The sequence below is a fragment of the Poecile atricapillus genome, chromosome 1 (genome assembly GCF_030490865.1).
Source record: "Poecile atricapillus isolate bPoeAtr1 chromosome 1, bPoeAtr1.hap1, whole genome shotgun sequence".
In the NCBI taxonomy this organism is placed as follows: domain Eukaryota; kingdom Metazoa; phylum Chordata; class Aves; order Passeriformes; family Paridae; genus Poecile; species Poecile atricapillus.
In genome coordinates this window covers 72,414,995-72,429,647 of record NC_081249.1, presented here as the reverse complement: position 1 = coordinate 72,429,647, position 14,653 = coordinate 72,414,995, and the positions used below count along the sequence as shown (strand labels likewise).

Here is a 14,653-nt window from a genome sequence, read left to right as displayed (position 1 = left end):
TCCTCAGTCAGGATAAGCTATCAAGCTGTTGTGCACAGAACTTTTGGAAAAAGGAAAAAACAAAACCCCCCCAAAGCAGAGATCAGTTGTCACAGAACTTTCGGCAAGTTGTGCACAGAACTTTTGGAAAAAGAAAAAACAACCCCTCCCCAAAACAGAGATCATTTGTCACTGTTCTGAAAGTTATTATTTAAAAGTAGCTCTTGACATTTTCAGATAAGTACTCAAAAATATCACTATCACCTATATTTTGGTTAGGCTTTTTTGTGTTCCGTAGTGTTGTCCCAGGGAAAGGAAAACAGCCACAAAGTCTGGGCAGCATCTAAAGTGGGAGGTGGTTCTGCCCAAAGCAAGTCTAGGGAGGTGATTCTCTGCTGCTATTTCGCTCTCATGAGACCCCACTGGGAGTGCTACATCCAACTCAAGAGGCCCCCACCGTAAGAAGGAAGTGGATCTGTTGGAGTGAGTCGAGAGGAGGGCCATGAAGATGAACAGGGGGCTGAAACACCTCTGCTATATAGACAGGCTGAGACAGTTAGGGCTGCTTGGCCTGGAGAAAAGGGTCTAAGGATACCATACAGCAGCCTTCCAGTTCCTAATGGGGCCTACAAGAAAGCCAGAGAGGAACTTGTTACAAGGGCGTGTAGTGACTGGACAAGGGGGAGTGGCTCAAAACTGAAAAAGGGCAGGTTTAGATTAGATTTTAGGAAGAAAGTCTTTAGTGTGAGGGTGGTGAATCATGAGAACAGATTGCCCAGATAAGTTGCAGATGCCCCATCCCCAGAAGTGTTTAAGGGCAGGTCGGATGGGGCTTTGAGCAACATGGTCTAGTAGAATGTGTCCCTGCCCTTGGCCAAAGGAGTTGGAACTAGATGATCTTTAAGGTTCCTTCCAACCCAAACCATCCTACTGTTCTATGAAAGAATGACTTAAACAACTCCTCAGCAGTAACATATGAGTTTCTCTTGATAGCTGCTCTACAAAGAGCTGGAAACAGAACCACACCAGTCATTCCCAGGTCTTTATTTAGTAAAAAAATCCAAAAAAAAATTTGAGACACTTTGAGGAGCTATGTGTAGCAGAGAACTGCTGAGAATCTGACTCAACCATGCCCATGTTCTTGTATTATTGCACTACTTGATTGGTCCCTGCAAATATTTCAGCTGAAAGCTCTAGAGAGGAAGGTCTCTGTTGACTTTAAGCACTAGAGGTGGCACAAAGACAAACGATTGTTCAGAGATGGGTGATATATCTGAAACACAGTGCTGCTGTGACTGTAAGTGTATCACAGGGTTGATCCTGAAGCACTGGAGCATGAGAGGCAGTGTTAGGGTACAGGATGGAATCCCATCTACTGCAGCTGCAGTAACTCCTAACATTTAAACTTTCTTCATGCAATGAAGTCTCTCAGCTCATAAGTTTTAACGGCATGAAGCACTGGGTGTTTCTCTGATGGCTTTTTCACTCTGGAAGTTTCAAGTGGTATTTCCCACTATCTGTACAAAATGGCCTTGACACCTGCTTTTTTAAGTAAAATAATCTTATTCAGGAGGGCAGTGAGATTCTAGAGCATCCTTTTAGTAGTGCCACAAATTTTTGTGATAGAATCCTTTACATTTTAAACTAGGAGAGGCTGATGCACTGCCTGCCTGCCATGGGACTACACCCATCAGTTAAAAAATTCCTTTCCAAGAATTCCCTTCTGGGTTCGTACAGGAAGAGGTTTGGTCTGTCAGAAAAACCCTCTGGATCATTTGTAGAAAACAGGACAGGCAAGGATGCAAAATTCATGGGGAAAACTTGAGGGAAACAGTTTCAAAAGTGAAGAACCAATTATGTACTGGTGAGAGCCCAAGCATGAAAGCATGTTGAGGACATATGACTTGTGAGTCATATACTAGAACAGGAGGATCTGTAGCCAAACAAGGGGCAAATAGAAAAAGTAGGACTTTTCTCTCGGAGGAGTTTATTCAGAAAGAAAACGGGCTCAGATTGAGTTAATGGTGTTCAAAAGTGTCTCTTTGTGTGGACTTTCTGACAGGATTTCCTTGGAAGAGCCATCCTGCTAGTTTCCTCAATTACCTTTGAAGAAGCACAGTGCTGCTAGTTCTCATTATATTTAAAGGGCTGGCATTTACAGTAGACAGTGACACACAACTTAAGGTGACATTTAAATTTTTACATTAAAATGCACACTTACAAATTTTTCAGCCTTTCTCTAATTAACACAGATTCACAGAATGGTTAAGGTTCGAAGGGACCTTTGGAGATGATCCAGTCCAACATCCTTGCCAAGGCAGGGTCACCTACAGCAGGTTATAGAGGACCATGTCCAGCTGGGTTTTGAATGTCTCCAGAGAGGGATTAATTATCTTCATTAGTTCTGTCTTTTGTCTTCCATCCAAGCCTCCACACAGGTGATGACCCCCGTTCCACACGTAGGCAGACATTTAGCAATATATAATTTGGCTGGCACAGAAACAAAGTGAGTTCAGGAAGTAGGGAGACAGAGCAGTCAGGCAGGTATTTTTAAGATTAGATGAATCAAGTTTTCCTGACAAGGTACACGGAAAGAAAATAAAAAATAGACACCAAGCTTTATGAAATGGTAAAAGATCTCATAAATTAAGGAGATATTTCTTGATTGATCTTAGTCTGAACCTGAGCTACTGCCTAACAGATCAGTATTGATCTAAAACAGTACTTTACCCTTTGCTATTTCTAATTTAAAAATCTATTTTGAAGTACAGAAGAGGATTAGTCTTACGTAACTGTGCATCCAAGCACAGTCTGGTGGAAAGACCCCTAAACTCTGGTACATGTCTTCAGTCAAAATGACACGTGGCTCAGCAGTGCTGACAGCAATTTTGTCCACACAGCCAAAAAAAAGAGCTACAAATCCTTCAGTTCAGCTCATTATGGCACTGTATGGTATGTGAGTTAAGAGAATTGCACTTGACATGCCACTGCCCTACAGAAGATGGCACTAAAGATATTTAAATTCTATGAAAGGGTACTGCTACATCCAGAGGCACAGCTTGAAGCAAAGAGGATTAAAATCTCTAGCTGTTTTCTGCATGGGGGAATCAAAGGACTTTAGAATTAATTAAATAATAAGTAACATGACAATAAAGAGACTTTAGTTTGATCTCACATTATATACTAATTTTTATTATTGTACCAGTCAGTGATTAGTGTTGTGTTCTGTACGACACTACTGCTAAGCACATCAGAGAAAGCAGCATAAGAACTGTGTCAGGAAGTATTATTATTTCTAGTTTTGTAGGATGACACTGTGGTTCTAGTTTGTAGGAATGGAGGCATAGGAAGACTAAATATCTCGTCCTAGGTTTTATGGTTCTGAGAATAGTACTGAGACTCTAGGCTGGTGTTTTACCCACCAGAACCAGCTTCCTCTGGTCTTTTCTGGTTCTTTCCTTTGGAAATGTGGGAAGTCTCCTAATACTACAACTACAACAACAACAAGATAAATCTGAATATTCTGGGATATGGAACAGCAAGGTGCTTTCCATTCATCTTCATGGAATCAAAAGCTCCTTGTAAGATGTAGCAGAGGGAGAACTACAACTGTACAAGCCAGGCATTTGTTAGGAGGAAGAATCAAAAAGAGAGACACAGGACATGCAGAATCCTAAGAGGAATTATGCCTGCTATCATTCTGTCATAGTCTGATGCTATTTTTTTTTTCTGACACTGCAGACAGAAATAAAAATATTGGTGTTTGAAACACATTGATTCCTGCCACAACAGGAAATCTGGCAGAAATCTGAGCTGAAGAAAACAAATTTGAAATGCAGAGTTAAAATAGTTCACTGCTGAGTTAGTAACTTAAATCAACTCACATAAAAGTTGAGGAAAGATTGTATTGGAGTAAGGAAGAAGATGGCCAGTAGCTGAGGAGCAGGGCCAGTGGAGGGGAAGAGGGAGCACGCAAAGGTACAGCAGCAAGGGGACAAAAGGCAGTTAAGATTTTTGCCTTTTTAGTAGCAGTCACTCAGGAAAACACAGCCAGAGGCTGTGGTTTGAAATTGCAGCATGTGTAGCAGTAAATAAACTTCATGTTGCCATTCCCTCCACCCCTTCCACTCACTCCCAGCAGCTCTTCTTGCCTAACACCGTGGCCTACTGGCCCACAGTCTTATCAGTGTGGAAGTTCATATGGCCTCCCTGTAATGAAGATCAAGGAATTAATCCATCTGATAAACAATCCAGCAAAGCAAAACATTTGTTTCTTCATCAGCTAAAACAGTGGGCCAGTCCAGTGCTGAGCACAGCTGTGCAAACAACTGTGCTGGCTCAGTGCAGGCCCTGGAGTTGGAGTTGGAGGCACCATGTTGAATGAGGTAGGAGAGGGATACAGACAGGATAAGAATGAGCAGGAAGGAATTATATCAGTATTAATGCCCTAAACTAGTATTGTAATTAATGCCCTAAACTAGTATGGCAATTCATTGTGCCAAACCACAACCAAAGCTTCTAAACAAGGATGTTCTTTTTCATTGTTCATGTTCAGGGTAAGAGCAAACACACTATGTTTTACCAGGAATATACCAGGGTGTCATGCATGATGAATTTGTAAAGGCCTCAAATAATTACTGCCTTTCACAGAAAGGACCTTGCTTTAAAACAATAAAAACAGTATTATGTAAGGGAAGATTCCTCCACAAAATTCAAACTGTTGCACGATGTGATGGTCTGCCTTTGGAATGAAAGAAATCGGTAGCACAAAATGGCATGCCATTGGTGGGAAATGATCTCCTGGCTGCAGACCAGGCTTCAGTGAGCTCCACCAATGTTTGCACATATAGTAAAGCAGGCAGCATGACTGAACAGTGATCAAAACTGAACAATGATCTGGGTTTCTGTCTTTCTCCTATTGGACCGATGCCTGTTTTGTGAGACATGCAACCAAGGCACAAGGGGCTTTTTACTAACTGTGTTGAGAAGGAAAAAAAAAATCCATTACAAATTTGACTTATATTAATTGGAATTTTATTTATTCATAGTACCACCTCATATAGTTAGTTAGATGGAACATACTATAGCACACCAATGTCTTATTGCAGTTGCTAAAAGCACAAAGGAGCCATGTTGACAGAGATTGTACTGGACAAACCCTGCGCTGGCAAATAGACTTTTGAGTGCTAACAAGACTGAGAACTTGATTTTGAACATCCCGGTTTTGACAAACGTGCATACCAGTACGATGTTTTTTCAAGTCAGTCACGTTATTGTGTAATGTTCTGTGGATGATCTTCCACAAATTCCAGCTCTTCTTTACAAAACTGTTCTTTGCTTCAGAACAGGTCTCTATCCAACAGTTTTGCAAGTGCTTCATATTTCACAATAGAAGCACTTAGACCTTCCTACCTTCTAAAACTGCTATTGTTAAACCATTTCTCCGGGTGATAAAGATCTTATTGAATCCTAAGCTTATCTTCCCATGTACCTGCAGCTCCTCCCAGCTGCATACAGTTTATCCCATTTGGATGCTCTGACAATGAGTCATTAATAACTATTTTACTGCAATACACAAAAGCTTCTATCATGACATAGGCAGAAATTATGCCTGACAAATCCATGTTGTAATGTCTCATTCAGTCTTCTATCAGATAACAGTGAGGGAATGATTTAGCCAGTTTGCTGCTCTGTCTTTGTGCACGTGTGTGTGTAAAGGAATAGACTGGGTTTTTTTGTCTGTGTTGGACAGACTGTGGAAGCTGTTTATACTGTGTATTAAAAACTCAGTCCTTGGAAAGGATGCAATATGTAGGGCAGGGACATGACAAACTGTAAGCAGACATTATAGTAATGATGCAACATACAAACGGTTTGAAATCCTTACCACACAATAATTATATTTTTTTCTGGCACCTGTTGCAATGATCTTAACAAACAGTGCTTGATTAAACTGTTCTGATCCCTGTGAACGTGACGCAGTTGTCACCTTTATCTTTCAATTGGGGAAAGCTCAGGGACAATGAGAGTCAGGGTTGACTCTGTATACCAGACCTGCCACTTTCAAATCAAGTGAAAGAAGCCTTGTGAGGAAGGAAATGTTGATTTTGGATAGCAAAGAGATAGCAAGTTTTCCAATCATCACAACAGAAAAGGAGCATTCCTCCTGCTGATGTGTGGATTGCTGAGAGATGAGGGAGGAGTTTTTATATGTTGTCATAAAGATTGAACCTCCACAGAAAATTATCTGCAGAACATTTTTAAACCCTATTTCATTATCCCAACTTACAGTTTCAAGCCTGCTATTTTCTTTCCCAGATGATGTGTCTAAATTGCCATAATTGCCAAGACAACAGAAAATACACATCTTGCATAAACAAGTAAAGCTGCCCAGCACAGCTTGTCCACTGAAAAATGTCTCGTGTTTCAGTCTTGTGTTTCAAACTCATTTCAAGTTTGTCTGCACCACACACTACAGTATTCCTTGTCCTGGGGACAGGCTATGACCAAAATGTGGGTTCTTAGCTGTCACACACAGAATATATGCTGCTGTTCAAAACATTAATCTACGACCTGCAGTCACTCATGGCTCAACTCTACAAGGTCTCTCAGTTCACTGAAAAAGTACCTCCCTAAACTGTACATCATGCTGATACTGTATCACTCCTTTACCACAAAAACTTATGCAAGCATCTGTCAGCCTGGTGGGATTCTTGGACAGGAGGTTTTTAGTAGATGGCTAATTCAAATACAATGGATTTGGCTATTCAAATACATAGAGCAGATAGATGTGAAGTTATCTCTGAGTTAGTGGCAATGATTAAACTATCAGAAAAAGGGAGAAGCGAAGTGCAATGATGTGACCAATTCTGACCTTTAAATCTGCAGTAGGATGTGGGACCAACCATAGCAAGAGCAAGAAATGTTCTCAGAGTTGGAGAGTCTGAGATATGACTTGTTTCCTCATCTGGGCCTTCCAAATTAAAGATCAATGCATTTCCAAGCCTAGGTTATATGACCAGAAAACTTTGTATAGAAAACAGCCAAGTCAAAGCCGAGCCAACTTTATAGAAGAGAAATACAATCTGTAAGAGAAAATGGCAATGACATGCTAGGTTGGTCAGATGGGGACAAAAGTGTAGGTACCTTCTGAACTATGTTGAAAGTCATTTTCATTAGTCTTAGCTCATTAAGCTTCAAAGAGTTACCATTACTCTTGCCAGTGTCTGCAAACAAGTTCAAATGACTGTGTAGATAATAAGATGGTGAAAAATCAAATGACCCTGTAATTAACTGTCAGGGTAGTGGCTGTCCTGAATATCAGAACAGGTGAACAAAAATACAGTGCAATTCTTTGGGTATGATTTTGTTGTGAGGTAAACCTCATTAGCCTAATTTTCAGGTGAGGAAATTATAATTAGAGAAAAAAAAACCAAAACATTAATTTTCATCAAGTTTAGTTTCTAGCAAAATGCTGTTAGCTGTTCCTTATTGCTGCAGTACACTTTTTACAAAATAAAGCAGCTTTTAACAGAGTTGCTATTGTGAATTGAACCTCCATAGTACAGGAATGCGCTTCTCTGTGTGGACCATATAATTTATCTTTCATATTTGTCCTACTAGATATAAAATAATTTAGCACGTTGGCTTATAATAACTGTAAACAACTAAAGGATGTTTTTATTTTTGTCTAAGAAAACCTTTAATAAAGGTACTTCTGTATCCAGAAGTCATAAAACAGAAGATCCATACTTCTGATATCCTTTTAAATCAGTCTCTCTCCCAAAGTAGTTAGGATTTTTATTCTGTCTGGGTCCACAAGTTGCCAATTAAGTTTGTTTCCCCTCATCTCCTTACTCTTCTGACAAACATGATTGTGGGTTTGGTGTCAAGGTTTTGGGTGGAAGTTTAACCTTTGAGTCAATGGTGATTTTTCCTGGCAATTTCAGTCAAAGAATAATTTCAGCCAGTCCCATTCCTACAATTCCCAGTTCTGATATCACATTATTAGACAATTTATACCCTGCCTATGCTGCACACCGAACAATGAGGAATCAGCCTCTTTTACAGTCATGACCTCAGATTTGCTGCTTAAGTTTTTCAACATGCTTTGCAATCTTTATTCTGAGGAAAGCCTAGGAGCCAAGTACCAGAAATGCAGACACTACTAGTGCATTTCAGAAAAGAACACACACAATTCAAACACAGCAATATATTTTAATCTGCATGAAATCCATCTGTAGAAGGTCAGCTATGCAATGTAGCACATGTAGAAATAAGTGCAATTCCGATGTTCCTATAAAGTATCTGACTTTTTTTTCACAAACAAAGCAGCTATTCAGTCAAATTAAATATATACAGATCTCAGAGCTATCATTGCCTGATGCTGCACTTCCGGATCAAAGCCCTGTCTCGGCTACATCCAAACACTTTCCTCAGTTGTGTTTCTGTTTTTCCTGATAATCTGGTTGCCAAACTGCTAGTTGAAGATAACTTCATAGTGTTAGTGTTAACAGTTTTGGTGTGTCTCATTTCAAGTTCCAGCTGAATTTGAAGGCAGGCAGAGAAAACAAACTCTTTCCCTATGGTTAAGTTTATCACTGGCCTTTTCCATCTGCAAGGCTCTCTCAGGCAGCATACTTGATTTGAAGTGGAGCACATATGTGACCTTCCACTATGAGCTCAGGAAACCTCAGGGTAACAGGCATTGTAACCAGTGGAAACACCACCATGCAGCAGAAGACTAAAATCCTTACACTAGCCCTTGGCTACTGAGTAGAGTATTGGTGCATACATTTTCCATTATGGCACATTAAGTAACATTTTTCATTAGACACAATAAGTAACACACAGCACATACAATACAGAAAACAGACACCACAGAAATGCTTTAACTATAATTTCAGGGAGAAAAAAAAAATCTTGTTACAAAAGAAATGTAATACTAGAGCACTGGGACTAGTTTGCTCTCTCTGTACTTGTACATGGAACAATGCAGGAACTCTATCAAGCACAAACCTGATATGTGCCAAACTGTGTTCTTTGGAGTTGAATTAAGGATGTTTTCACAGTCCAAGTTTCCAGTCCAACTCATTATGAATTACCTATATTTTTTTTATGGTTCTGAGGATGGTGTTTTTATGGTTTTCTTGCTTCCCTCTTAGATGACAGATTTCCATCTGCAGTCAAGTTGTAACACTGGATGTAGCCCACAAGCAAGGGAAGCCTGTTTATGATCAACTTTCAGTGCACAGTGAAGGGTCATGGCTCTTAATTCATGAAGCTTTGTTTACTCCAACAGTGACAAATTTAAATGTACAGTAAAAGATAAATGCAAATAGAGAGGCTGAGATAACGCTCATTCAGTTTGGGGAAAAGCCAGTTATTAAAGCTAAGGAGAAACAGCCAGATTTCTAGAAGTGGGTTCAATGGGCAGGCACTTGGGAGATAAACTGTGTTGCCCTAATATGCCAGATACTGCCCATTCCAGGCATAAAACACCTTTTGAGACTACTTAGAGACAAGACTAGACTGACTTACATAGTACTCCAAATTAGTAATATACAATTTAGAGCACAGCAGAGTGAACTTCAAGAAAACAATCAAGTTCCTCCTAATTTCTGATTTGGTCCCTTTTCTATTTTAGCTCTGCAAGCTGTCTGTAATTCCTGCTAGACCAACTCTAAGAAAAGGAATGGTGATTTAATCTCACAATGTGGAATGTCAGAGAGACTGGGAGTGGTTTGCTCAACTCATTTGAAAGGTACCTCAGGGAGAAGGTTTTATGAAGTAAAGCTGTGCAGGCTAGATAGAAAAAAAAGAGCAATGAAAGGAACACCGGATATCATGCTGCAAGTTGAAGCACTTCCTTTGGATAACCAAAAGAATGAAGAAAGGTTTTTTTCTTGATTTTTATTGGAAAAAAAAAAAAAAGTTTTAAAAGTATATAGCTGAGTGAGGCACAGGTGGTAAAATGTCTCTCCATCAGGTAAAGTCTACTGTACTGAGATTTCTCACAACATATCGGGGGAGAACAAGAGAAGGAGGAAGACTGTTTCACTGCCTTCACTCACCCAGAAGTGACAATCCTTTTTCTCATCTGATCTAGAGAATGAAAATGAACTTCATTCCTCCCACTGCTGTAGTCTCTGTGACTATGAGGAGGCAGCATTGACCTAATGGTGTTCACGGGCTGTTGAGACTTGCTACCCCCAGCCATTAAGGAAATACTTCTCAGTACAGGCAAGAAGATGAGAAGAAAAAAACATGCTGGTGCCCAGAAAAGTTGATATCATGCACTGACAGAGTACCTGTGGTTCTACACCATTTTTGTGCTCTCCAGATGTGATGTGCCCCAAAACAATCCTTTACCCCACTTTTAACCAAAAACCTTTGATATTATTTTGCCTCTGAGCCAACACAGTGTGTTTGTGATTACTAGATCTCCTTTGGGCTCTAGAGCTTTCTCTGGTCCTTTCCACTCCCACTGTTTGAAGAGTTAACCATCCCAACAATAGGATCCCAGCAGCAGGCATACTTGGAGAAGCTGGTGCCAGAAAACTGCTCTCTCTAACTGCAGATGCAGGAATACTGAATCAGCTTATGATCTTTAAAACCTGCCTCAGAATCGGTTTCCCAGGGAGGCTAACAGTTTTAAAACACAAAAGATCATTTTTTTTATCCTTTTCCTTGAGTGTGAAAATATTGTTTATTGTTTTGTTACACCTAAAAAAATTTAAGGGAAATGGGGAGCCAGTAAATCCTGAAACTGGGGACTTATTTCAAAATTGTTGTTTTCCTGGATTCTTTCATGCAAATTTTTATCACTAGGTAGCACAACTCAGCCAGATTCAACATCATGCAGATCCCAGACACAGCAAGCATGAAAATAGTAAATGTGGTTTTCTCAGTGGGCCGAGACACAAAACAATCCACAGTGTTGGGGCAGGGCCAAGCTTCGCACTTCACCAGGCGGGGCATCTGGTAACCATCGTACATGTAATAGAAGACGTACATGAAGACAGCTTCAAAGACGATCCTGAAGAAGATGCTGCTGGTGTATGTCCACCACAGGGGGCCCCGAATGTGAATCTTTTCATTTTTTAGCTCTTCAATATCAATTTTCTCACCATTTCTGAACCGCCTTTTCTTCTCATGCCTGGTGTAAGCCACATGCATGGCCACCAGCAGAGCAGGTGTGGAGACAAAGATCAGCTGCAGGGCCCAGAGTCTGATGTGAGAGATAGGGAAAAAGTGATCATAGCAAACATTTCTGCAGCCAGGCTGAAGCGTGTTGCAGACAAAATCTTGTTGTTCATCTCCCCAGACTCTCTCTGCAGCCACAACCAGGATCATGATACGGAAGATGAAGAGGACTGTGAGCCATATCTTCCCAATACTGGTGGAGTGCTTATTTACACCTCCCAAAACAGCCTGCAGAGTTCCCCAGTCCATCTTCTTTTCTGTGCCCTTTTACCTGCAGGATGACACAATACACAGAACAGTAACTTCTCAAACTGTGAAAAATCAACTCTAGGCATGCGAAAAAGGGAACTTCCTAACAGTCTCTCCAGAGCCATAGGCAAGTCACTTTCATTTATGTCACCCTTTTGATTATGGATTCAAACAACTTATTAAACTCTCTCCTTCTGTCAGTTTATTATGGGACAAGCATACTTCAGTGTATTTCTCAACAAGGCTTTGGGCAGGAACAAAGCACATCTTAATAAAGTTCCTCTGTACATCCTCTATGCTCTCCTTCCTTTTCTGTGGTTGACTCTGATCAGCATTTTGCCTTTCAGTGTACTTCTCAAAGCAATAGAAATTATTATCACTGCATGAGTTAAGCCACATATAGACAAAGCACAGACTTCTCTAGCATTTTCACAGGATTTGTTTGCCAACACCATAGCCCTAGAAGGCTGAGCTGCTTTCTTTGTCCCAGAGGTAAGTACTACCTGGCCTTCTTCAGCAGAAGTCCTTGCTCCACCCAGATACCTCCAGCAGGCCTCTAAGACTTTCTGTTGCAGCTCAGACAAGGCACTCAAAAGTACAATGTTTGAATTTGCCAGCACTGGTGAGAAGCCTCAAGCTAGCTCTGTCAGGGCTGCATGCTTATATAGTACAAACCAGCAGGCAAAAGCAGATAGAGCAGAGCCTGCCCTTCCACATTCATTGCTATGTCATCCAAAAAAGGAGGCAAGCCGAGTCATAGAGTTGAGAAGAAAAAGCCCTAAGTTAAAGAGTTTATGTTGATTTTCTAGATGCTATCACACTCCAGCAGAATACAGAAAGTCAAACATCAGAGAAGTTCCATTTCAGCTTTCTTCCTACTCTTAAAAACTAAAATCCACACTCTTTGTACCCTTTCAAAAGTAAGTTTTGTTCAAGCTCAGACTTCAGTCTCAGGGCTCAGCTTTCACTGATTGCAGCCATTTGGAAACTATCACTGAAGCGGACAAAACACTTTGAAACCCGAGCTGGGAACCTGCATAGCTGGTCCATCATCACAAAGTTAGACTGGGGAAGCCACACAGGCCATGGATAGAGCTCCATCTCCTCTTGGAGATGTGTGTTGTGGGGAGAGCATGGTACCTTGCGAAGCAACACTGGCCAAAGTTCACAAAAATATCTCATTCTCACACAACAGAGAGGGGGAAAAAATAACTTTTTACCCTGGTGCAGTCACATCCCAACCAAAGGACAAACGTGCCCCAACACATACCATTGGTACGAGGGCCTAGCTTGTACGGACAAGCCTGGAGGCAAGAGGGAGAGGTCAGATTTACTGTGATGCGGAAAGGTGAAATTGGGTAAGGCAAAAAAGAAAACAACTTTGAGAAGATGGCTGAAATTCCTGAGACTTCTCATGTTTTGTCTCTGCTGAAACTGGCACCATTTTATGCAACTGTTTACACTGACCTAACCTGCAGACTATGATGAGATAGCTGCATCATTCTGGAAAGAATTTCCTTATGTCTGTTGCATAGTCATTGAAATAAAGTCAATGAAACCTTCAAAAGAGGCTAATCAGAATTGAAGGAAAGTCAGGGAAGTGCATATCTGTGCTGAGATGAACAACCTGGGTTCCAAGTGCCTTCTCACACTGTAGTTCTGAACCAAGGTTGCAAGTCTTGGAGGGGGGAAAAAGATCTTTTCTCCCCCTTATCTGCCGCTACCGAAACACTGAAATTGGCTTCTAGGGAGTCAATCTACCTGGACGCCCAACTTGCCAACCAAGACACCATTACTGAAAACCACTCCAAACCCCCACTTTGGGGTTAGCAACTGGATCCCAGCTTCTCCCTCCCTCCGCGCCGACTTTTATCCCGCCGAGTTCCCGCGCGGCTAAGAGCCTTCAGCGGAGGGAAGCGGCAGGATCGCCGTCCGCTCCCCTCGGCGGGCACCGCTGGCAACACCGGCCTTGCTCGGAGGTCCGACGGCTCCTCCCGGGACGGGCTGCGCGGTCCGAAGGTGGCGGCAGCCGCAGTCACGGCCCCCGACCCCCGGCCCGCTGCCCCGCCGCTCCCGCCTGCGCCCAAACGCGGCTTGCCCGGGGTCGGGGCCGCGGCCTGGCTGCCCCAGACCCGCCGGGACGGCCCCGACCCAAACCCGACTCTGGCACACGGCTCGCCACCCGCTCAGATGGGCGCACAGCCTAATCCCAACCTCGGTCCTGATCCCACCGGTGCGGCACGCGGGAGCCGCTCCGGACCCTCACCCGGCACGGCTGGGCAGGACACGGGGAAGCCGCTCCGGACCCTCACCCGGCACGGCTGGGCAGGACACGCGGGACGAGACGGGCGCGCTGCTCCGCTCCCAGATCCGCTGGCGCCTGCGGAGCGGGCGGCCCCAGCCGCTCCGGCCCCGAGCTTTAAGGTCCCTCCCCATTCACCTGCCGCCGCTTTTAACCCGCCCCCGCCCGCGCCCCGCTCCTCCGGCCGCCCGCCGAGGCGGCGGTGGGAGCCCGGGGCGGGGCCGGGGCTGAGCCGCCCGCCCTGGGCTCTGCCGTGCCCGCGGGGCGGGAGCTGCTGCAGACTGAGCGGGAATGGGGACGGTGCTCCCGCGGGAGCGCCCTCGGGGTCGCCCGGGACGTCCATGAGCACAGGGCGCGCATCGGGCGGAGCGGACCCGGTACCTCGCAAATACGGCCCAGTGCTGTGATTGATTCCCAAGTGTTGGTAGAAAATGTGTCCCGGAGGGAAATCAGTCCCGCGGGACACCCTGAAACTGCCCCTGAGCTGTGGCAGCCGGACAAAATCGTCACGTTGAGAAAGTTCGGAAAACGGTCAGATAAAACGCAGCTCACACAGATTTTCTCTAGGGTGAGAGCAAAACCTTAGGTACCTTAGAAAGCCTGAGTTTGGAAGACAAGGAAAAGGTAAACTAGCTAATGAACTGATAACAAAAAATTCATTTCGGTAGTCAGATGTAGGATTAACAAGGGCATCAGGCAGCTAAGAGCGGGATAGAAGTAAGATGCTTGGTTTTCCTTGGAAAATAAATTCCTCTCTAGGGTGCACAGCCTTGATTTCGCTGCTACTGCCCAAAGAGAGTGGGGGTTAAAGTTGGTTTTGTGAGAGAAAGTAATCTAGCAGGAAGTATAAAGAGTGACTCAGATCAGAGTTACTTGCCATGTGAAGATCTGTCACTAGGTGTTATTTGTCTGGCGATT

The 14,653-nt window shown here is 43.1% G+C and overlaps 1 protein-coding gene across 3 annotated transcripts; it reads right to left on the bottom strand.

Moving 5' to 3' along the window:
- Window positions 1-8,176: 8,176 nt before the first annotated feature.
- On the bottom strand, window positions 8,177-13,941 carry LOC131574742 (gap junction beta-2 protein-like). Of its 3 annotated transcripts, none has more exons than XM_058829443.1 (2): window positions 13,665-13,941; window positions 8,177-11,455 (listed from the first exon to the last, which is right to left on the bottom strand). In XM_058829443.1, exon 2 carries the CDS (start codon window positions 11,431-11,433, stop codon window positions 10,756-10,758), a length of 678 nt encoding a protein of 225 aa, XP_058685426.1. In that variant the 5' UTR covers window positions 11,434-11,455; window positions 13,665-13,941; the 3' UTR covers window positions 8,177-10,755. The 3 variants fall into 3 exon arrangements, with proteins under 3 accessions (XP_058685426.1, XP_058685427.1, XP_058685428.1); XM_058829444.1 differs by having other exon boundaries at window positions 13,700-13,941; XM_058829445.1 differs by having other exon boundaries at window positions 13,746-13,941.
- Between the last annotated feature and the right edge of the window lie 712 nt (window positions 13,942-14,653).

Bases quoted from the DNA above. Each gene is read 5' to 3' on its own strand.
- LOC131574742 (XM_058829443.1), bottom strand. From the start codon at position 11,433: ATGGACTGGGGAACTCTGCAGGCTGTTTTGGGAGGTGTAAATAAGCAC.